This window comes from Limulus polyphemus, unplaced genomic scaffold (assembly GCF_000517525.1).
Source record: "Limulus polyphemus unplaced genomic scaffold, Limulus_polyphemus-2.1.2 Scaffold212, whole genome shotgun sequence".
NCBI lineage: Eukaryota > Metazoa > Arthropoda > Merostomata > Xiphosura > Limulidae > Limulus > Limulus polyphemus.
The window spans coordinates 234,264-243,584 of record NW_013665822.1 but is presented as its reverse complement, the minus strand read 5'-3'; the positions used below and the strand labels follow the sequence as shown (position 1 = coordinate 243,584).

Below are 9,321 nucleotides of genomic sequence, written 5' to 3'. Positions count from 1 at the left end.
TCCTCGCCAACCTCTTGTGAGCTGGCTATATTACTGTTACAGTTGGCTAGAAATGAGACATCCGAATTACCACACAGTTCGTGCTTATGTGCAGCGCGAGATAACCAGTCTAGTTTGCCTTTGTGACATCGCGACTGTACGAGTACGATACAAAGGAAGAACTGATATAACTAAAGATTGTAATTTGTGCTGTTTGTTGAAACTGAAAATGTTTGAGATAGGTGTTTTATTTCAGGAAATTGAGGATAAATTTTACATAGCTTTAATAAGTTAAACTAAATGTAGAAACTGCCATACTGTCGTCATTGTGTTTGGAGGTGATTTGTATCCTTGTGTCTTTTTTACATTATTTTAATGTGTAAACCACAGTTAGTATAGTCCATGAACTGAAAGTAAGTACATCTGTCTGTGAAGCAGTGTCCATTTCATATAACTGGGTTTGGCCATGTTTTACATAGCCTGTACGCTTGTAGACCCTCAGTAAACATTCTCTGAGGAGTGTTTCCCCACGATAATTATTGATAGAGAGAGGTTAGTCATTACGTAAAAGTTGTAATTGGATATAGGTCTGACATTAGGTTTGAACAACATTATTCATGAGTAACACGTTTCAAGCTTTATTCAAGTGTGTTTGATTCGTCTTTCATATTTGTTGAATAGGATATGACATTTTAACCATATTTTAAGATAGCAGGTCCCTAACGTATGTTTTTGTGCGTGTGAACGTGTTTTTCCATGAGCCTCGAGTGATTGTAGTTGATTAGAGGTTTCTCATCTCGTGACCAAAAGTAGGTCCAAGCAAATTCGTTAGTCACGTTATATATATATATATATGTGTGTGTGTGTGTGTGTATATCGAAACGTAGAAATTTGTTGAAGCATTTTCTTTACACCTGTTGTCACAAAAAATAAACCAGACTTTTGCTTCAAATCAAGGAAACTTCTGTGGAAGAAGTAGACTGATGCACGGGGCATATGATCTAAATATTCTCGTTCCGCTGATCAGGAAAAGTTCAAAGTGTACAGTGTAGCTTAAACACATGCCACCCGTGCGTGATGTTTATGTGTTGTGCCGTTTCTGTGTTAGGGAGGAGAACTTGGTTTGTTGACTACGACGACGAACAGGTAAACTACAAATGTGTAAGAAATTCTGTGTAGATTCATATTATTGTGCTGTTTTATGAATTTTGACAATTAAAGGTTAATAAAAATAATACCCGAGTGTTTATTCTGAGTATTTTTTAGTATAAAACTAATAAGTAACGTTTGTAAGCAAACAAACACGAGATAAGGTAAATATTCTGAAAAAAGTTATTGTACACATTGTAGAGATCGAGTTTAATGGTTGAGTTTATTTTTAATATTAACATCTTAAGGAAATTGTTAAATTTAGGTTTGGTTTGAAATATATTGAATGAATTGTTGGGCTATTAAGTGTTTAGTGTGATCCTTATCTGAATTGTAGACTGATATTGTTAAAAATTGGCAAAAGATAAAATTGTGTCCGATGTTTTACTGATATTAAATTTTAAAAATATGAAAGACACAACTGTTAGATTGAGTGTCTCATGTGCAGCAGTGAGTTTCGCAAGAATACATCGAAAAATAAAATAAATACGAATTGTGCGATTAGTTATTTAAAAAGATGATTTTGCTGGAGCATGGGATTTGAAAGAAGATAAAACTTACACGATACTACAACCAGGCGAAGTTTTAATTGAAAGGATTAGGATAATGAACAATATGGCTATCCAACTGACTAAATAATACATTCTTATATTTAGAAGTAAGAATAGTATATTTAATTAGATACGCTATTTACCGATTTTGATTTGATATGAACAGATAGCTTGCAGTGACCAGAAGTTAATTAGTGTATTACTTTATTTAGCTGCAACTATAGAGATTATGAATTAAAAATTAAAATAAAAAGCCTTGCGTATTATTAGCATTGTAAGTTTATAGAGAATATAGATTGTGAATTAATAATAAAAGAATCGGCTACTTGTACAAAGAAGAAGAAAAATGAAGTCATTGAAAGTATTCTGGTATATTATTGTAACTATGAATAAATTAATTCTGGCTTAATTCGCTTACGCAATTTGAAATGTTTGTGGGAATAAATATTTACATCATCAGACAGGCTTAAGAATTTCATCGGTTTGAATTGATCACTTATTTAATCCTGTGCTACTAATTTGTCCTTTTGTCGAGGGGGGGGGGTGCGCCTAAAATTCCCCCCGACACACAAGAATAATAAAGAACATCAGTGATGCATGTTTATATATTTAAATTACTACTTGTAAAATGAAGTTGTTAGCAAGCCCGAATCCATGTATTCAAATCGAAGGTTGTGTCAAGTGAACAAATATTAGAGATGAAGATTTAAATATTTGGTACAGGTTATATATTTTTGTAACACCAGAAGTAGCAGAGTTTGAAGTAGAAACTGCACTAAATGACATGTTACTCAACTTACCAAAAAAAAAAGGGTGAATTAATTAATTAAAAATATTTTTTGTTGCTTATAATTATTGATTTATCCATCATTTTTCTTTCAATTGTAACATTTTCAGTAGAATTAATATATAACGTTTGCGTAATGTTATCAATAAAAATAATCTTTTCAACTTCTATTCGGGCGTAAACGAATAACCAGGGATCTTGCATAACAGTTTCTTCCATTCTTCACTTTTGAAGCAGAAAAAGACATTCATATATTTTTTATATGAATTTTGTTTTTTATGTAGTCTGTGTACGCTAGTTTACTGAAACGTTAATTAGGATGAAATATCCAGCACCTGGTATTGACTTGTATAAAAGTCTGCAGTATGTAAAACGGCTCACACTGCTATGTAATGAGAGCCTTAGTTTCCCTACCTGGAAAAATAATAATTTTACGTTCTTTATTATTCTTGAGGGGTATCGGGCGATTTTAGTTAGGTTTTATTATCCACACTAGTACAAACTAAGAAGTTAATGTTTAAATATAATACCTATCTAAATATTTATTATAATAATTATTTACATTACATTGCGTGTAGGCGATTAGTCAGCCTTGCACAGTCCTGACAAGATAATTGTGTAAAAACACAAAATCTTCGTTATGGATGTACACGCCAACAAATACAAAATCGTGGCAGCAAATCTGTAACAATGTAAAATTATACCATTTATACTAAACTGTAAATTGTATCATATTAAAGTAGAAATGTCTGCAGTCTTAAAAACCTTTTGGGTTATTCCGTTCGTCAGACATAATCAAAACTAGAAAGCAAGTTACAGATTCAATAAGGGGTTATTATTTAAGTGTTATATAAAATTACATAGTGGCAATCCAAAGCTTATTTTAATAATTTTGATCTCTACTGTAGTCTTTCTTAGTTTTCATTTATTTCAACCCAAGAGAAATATTTAATATTTATTTTTCAGAGAATACTTTATACAAAAAGTAATTGTTCCAAAAATTGGAAGTAATTTACTGTAAGTTTGTGAGATATGATACAGTAGCATAAAATGCTTTTTTCCTAAGTTTTATGATTTAATGCTACACCAATCAGAAATCACTATGTAAAATATTTAAGGCCTTTCTGTTGTTGAAACTGAAAGACGTTTCACATGTTTATTTATTTCCTGGCTCCAATAAAACCATTAACTATCAGTTTCATAGCGCGTCAGCTTTCTTTTAAAAAACTACTTGATGGTTACACATGTAAATAAAGATCCTTAATATCTTCACATATGACATAATTGTGTTGTTATTTTAATTCTGTAGGCAGAAACAAGAGAATAACGAGAATTGTGATAGACTTACTATTTTAAACAAAGAAAACACTACTTGGGTCATTTTAATTTTTCATGAGTATTTCATATATAGATTAGAACTTATTTATAGTAATTGTGTATGTTCTACGAACTTCATTGGGCCTACTGCCATATTCCAGCCCATGATGTAACTGAAGATGAGTCTAACCCCATCATTTCTACGTAATATAAGTGTTAAACTTAGTGAAAACTGTGAAATTGTTGATTGACTGACGATTCGTTCACTGAAATATTACGCATCATTTATTGGCTTATTCGATGTAGAGGTAGTGGGTAAAAAAAGATGCTGGCCGACTCGACGCTATCCTGGTTTAGCCATTTTTTTTCTATTCAAACGCTTGGTTATTTCACATTTAGGTTTGAAGTTCAGTGACTTTATTCAGCGTTTCCTAGGTTTAGCGAATGAAATCTTGTACTGCTAAACACGTGTTAACATCATACAACACCGGATATAATTTTTTTTTAATACTTAAAAGTGAGGCTTTATTCTACGTGTCAGTGTGTATAAACTAGTTGCTTCGACCCAGTGTTGTGAAAAGCGTAACATATGAAATGTAGATTGAGTAGTAAATCCGTGTTATGATTATTATTAATAACGATAATAATAAACGTACCACCGCGTATTTGGCAAGCTGGTCAGTTGACCATATATTTTTTCGACCAGTGCAAAACTGGTCAAACACCCTAAAAATTGTATTAAATGCCGTAAATATGCGTGGGTAATAGTAGCAGACTTGCAAAATGACGAAGTGTTCAATCCAATCAATATAAAAATGTTTTTATTGTGTCATAGCCTAGTATTTATATTATGTTATAGTATAACATATAACAATGTCATAGCCTAGTATTTATATTATGTTATAGTATAACATATAACAATGTCATAGCCTAGTATTTATATTATGTTGTATTATGACATATAGATAACATATAACAATGTCATAGCCTAGTATTTATATTGTTATATTATAACATATAGATAACATATAACAATGTCATAGCCTAGTATTTATATTATGTTATATTATAACATATAGATAACATATAACAATGTCATAGCCTAGTTGTTATATTATGTTGTATTATAATACCCTTTAAATTTATACAGCGAACACTTTCCATTTTTTAAACTTGCAATGTAACTTCACAATAATAGTATATTGTTAAAAAACAAAGTTGTTCGGTATAATGACTGGTAATATTATTTATCTATGTTATACAATGTCAGTATGAAGGCACAGTATGCAGCAGTGGCTTTGTTGTTGTCAGAAGGCTAGAGACAACCCATGAAATGGTTCTTCCTTTGTTTTCATTTAATTTACACTGAATGAAGTAAATTCAGTATAAGTAGTTAAGATGGATAAAAGTAAATAATATATAAAATATTTGACCGTATTCGATATTATTTGACCCATCAATTGCCGGTTCTTCTTTTATCGATCAACTCATCAATAAAATTTTATCTGGGATGAGCCAGTTAGGTAAAATTAACTCCCTGTTGTCATCTTTTGTAATATATATATATATATATATATATACACACATACACACATATATACTAATTTAAAACAAAGAATATTGTCAGAGAAAATCCGGTTGATTTGACTTAACCAACTTGCAGGCTCATGTTATCAAATCCTTGAGTTTGTTAATACTGAGTTCAGATGTTGCATGGTGTGTACATAAATACCGTACTCCTAATAGGTTGGCTTTTGATTGGTTCATATTTGAGTCCCATATTGGACATTAACAATGTAATTTAATAGCAATGTGTAGAGAATGTATTTTCTTTGTGTTATGTATTACATTGTAATTTGAAAAAAAAAACATTTGTTATTTATAATTTTCCTTAATTTTAAATATACCTCAAAGATTCTGGGTTTTTAATATATATGTATGTGATAAATAGGTTAATCTTTTAATAATATGGGCCCATATATGTGGTATTCACAAATGCACTTATTTCTCTTGAATAATTGGTTAGGTTCTGCAGAATAACTGGAGGTTAGGCAGAAAAGGTTATGTGGAGTTTAACTTTATTCTGTGACTGATGGAATTGTGAAAGGAGGAGAGAGGACACAGTGTATAACAATGTGAAACATTTGTTATTCACACAAATGAAAAATGAATATGTTTGTAGTATCTTTATAGTTGGTTTTAGAGATTCGAGTGAAGAAGTTAATCTCTCTCTAAAGAACTGCTCCAGACTGATCCAACAGCAATATATATATATATATATACAAAACAATAATACTCTTCTTCTATATTACTATTGGTCATTCCAAATGAAAACAAAAAGGCTATATGTTCAAGTTATCACTTGACCCACCAGTGGAAAAGATCACTGTCCACTTTCACATAATATTCATCTTTACAGAAATTTTTCATATGAGAAGATGCATATCCTAGGTGGATGACCCAGTAATATAGGTATCTAAAACAAAATGAATTCAGCTATTTCATTGCTGAACTTTCTAAAGTTTTCTATAACTAAAACTACATACACCTGTAAGCCTAAAATTTGTGATAAAATCATATAAACTAGAGTTGGCTTTTGTTTCACATTTCAGATCTATCTTTTATCTTCCACAAGTCACTATCCAAGAGGTCTAAATGAAAGACAATAAAGATTCTTCAAAGTACTATTTAATTTAATACTTCAGTTGGCAAAGCATTAGAAATCAACAGGACTAAAATTTGTGATAAAATCCTGTAAATTGCAATTTTTTTTCATAAATTCCTGTTAATTTTTCCATTTTGTATTTGTAACAGATGCGTGTAAAAATAACATTTGAGATATATTCTTTGCCCTTAAAGTACCTGAAGCATGTATTTATTTGCCTTTTGTACATGCAATTCACTGGTTTATAATTTTAAAAAAAGTAGCATGCTTCATATTGTTGTATTGCAGTTATATTTAGATTCCAGATCTTTGTTCTAGGATATATTAATAATATAAGTTTAAACCTCTGTGTAAAAGAAAGACTTTTGCAGGCCTCCTTAATCAATATGGCAGCTTCTGCCCTCCAATTACAAACTTAACCTAGCTAAAAGTTTAGACCTATTTAAAGATGACAATAGTTTATATGGTGGTCAGTAAAATAGCATTTTTGTTTTTTATTCGAAGATTATAGTTGTGAACCTTTTGTTTGTTTGAGAGCAAAGCCACATTAGGCTATTTGCTGTTTCCGCCACGGGGAATCGAACTCCTGATTTTAGCTTTCTGAGAACCTTTACCATCATGTGTAAAATGATTGTCTAATATCTGAATTTGTGTATATATTAAAGTATTTTTGAGAAGTTTCTTCAATTATTTTATTTTATACAAGTTTTGGGTTATTCTGCATGTTGTCTTGTACTAATTAAGAAGGATTTTTATTTGGAGTATGTTGCTTTTTTTTTTTTTTAACATGAATTATCTTCAGCAGTAATAAAACTTTTTCTGTCTTATCACTGGCCATAGCTTTCCTCTTGGCTGTCAAGAGACAAATTAAACCTTACAAACTTCCTCTGTGACATCTGGTTTTTGTCTCTTTTAGCAACTGCAAGATGAAATTGCAGAAGTCACTGCAGAGATGGAGAAGCTTGAAGCACAAGAGGAAAGGTAGCTTACTTTTACTTGCAGTATCATTTTGTACTATTGTAAAAAAAAGTGTGCTTATATAATAAACGTACTTTAAAGTAATCTAACCAATGGAATTGTTTAACATACGCATATAAAATGCAAATCTGTTATCTTTACAACTTTCACTGGTTAAAAGTTTGTTTAGCATAATCAGTGCAACACATGTAGGTATGCTACTAATTTGGTATCATAGTTTGTGTTTTTGTAGAGCCTTTATCCACCTTGCAGAATCAAACCCAGATTTTAGCATTCTGTGAACATTTACCATCATATGTAAAATAATTGTCTAATATCTGAATCTGTGTATGTATCTAGGATATATTAATAATGTAAGTTTAAACCTCTGTGTAAAAGAAAGTCTTTTGCAGGGCTCCTTAATCGATATGACAGCTTCTGCCCTCAAATTACAAACTGGTAGTTGACAAATTTGAAGTTGAATTCTATTGATTTAAAATATTAAGTTAAAACACCTTAATAGTCAGACTTGTTTTGCTCGAAATGTGTTTTATATTTGAGTTTTTGGTAAGTTACTTCAGTAACAAGTATATTCATATTCTCTTAGAGTAGAATACGGAAAGGTGTTAGACTAAACCACACACAAAACTGAATTCTGATTCAGTATGTAGTGATCTAACAACTCACATTTAATAGTGCAGGAAAGTAGAACATTTATCAACTAACAACCTTTTCATGTTTCAGAGTTAGACTAAACCTCACATTTAGTGTTGCAGGAATGTAGAACATTTAGAAACTAACAACCTTTTCATGTTTCAAGGTGAATATAGACTAAACCTCACATATAGTAGTGCAGGAAGGTAGAACATTTAGAAACTAACAACCTTTTCATGTTTCAAGGTGAATATAGACTAAACCTCACATTTAGTAGTGCAGGAATGTAGAACATTTTGAAACTAACAACCTTTTCATGTGTTTCAAGGTGAACTTAGACTAAACCTCACATTTAGTAATGCAGAAAAGTAGAACACTTAGCAACTAACACCCTTTTCATGTTTCAAGGTGAATATAGACTAAACCTCACATTTAGTAATGCAGGAAAGTAGAACATTTAGAAACTAACAACCTTTTCATGTTTCAAGGTGAACTTAGACCAAACCTCACATTTAGTAGTGCAGGAATGTAGAACATTTAGAAACTAACAACCTTTTCATGTTTCAAGGTGAATATAGACTAAACCTCACATTTAGTGGTGCAGGAAAGTAGAACATTTAGAAACTAACAACCTTTTCATGTGTTTCAAGGTGAACTTAGACTAAACCTAACATTTAGTGGTGCAGGAAAGTAGAACATTTAGAAACTAACAACCTTTTCATGTGTTTCAAGGTGAATATAGACTAAACCTCACATCTAGTGGTGCAGGAAAGTAAAACATTTAGAAACTAACAACCTTTTCATGTGTTTCAAGGTGAATATAGACTAAACCTCACATTTAGTGGTGCAGGAAAGTAAAACATTTAGAAACTAACAACCTTTTCCTATGTTTCTGTGTGTAATAAACAATAACAGAGAAAGAATAACATTATTCCAAATGTATGTTACTGACCAACTTGAAGTTTGGTGGATAAAATTATATTTATAATATTGAGATTCAGAATTTACAAGAGATACACTATTAATGTTAAAAATAATTCCACATATATTTGTATCTTTGTATAGTAGACTATTGTGTCAAAGATTGTATTTGATTTGTCTATTTAAGTACTCTGTTTTTTTATTATTGTTAACTGTACCATGGTAATCATATGAGTCATAATTGTTTCATTCAGATTGTTTCTGCAAAACTTCATCATAGTAGTGGTTACTAACAGATTTTAAAAAGCAGATGTATAATTCCAGATTCTTATATCCAGGAA

At 30.9% G+C, this 9,321-nt stretch overlaps 1 protein-coding gene across 4 annotated transcripts in view; it reads left to right on the top strand.

Moving 5' to 3' along the window:
- LOC106478446 (cytohesin-1-like) overlaps positions 1–9,321 on the top strand; it is a 64,467-nt gene that overhangs the window by 35,918 nt on the left and 19,228 nt on the right. For 3 of the 4 annotated variants that reach the window (XM_022382038.1, XM_022382037.1, XM_022382036.1), the window contains exon 3: positions 7,365–7,429. In XM_022382038.1, coding sequence (XP_022237746.1) covers positions 7,365–7,429 — 65 coding nt within the window. Of the gene's footprint in view, positions 1–970; positions 1,126–7,364; positions 7,430–9,321 lie in introns of those variants that run through there. The other variant, XM_022382039.1, reaches the window with a different exon arrangement.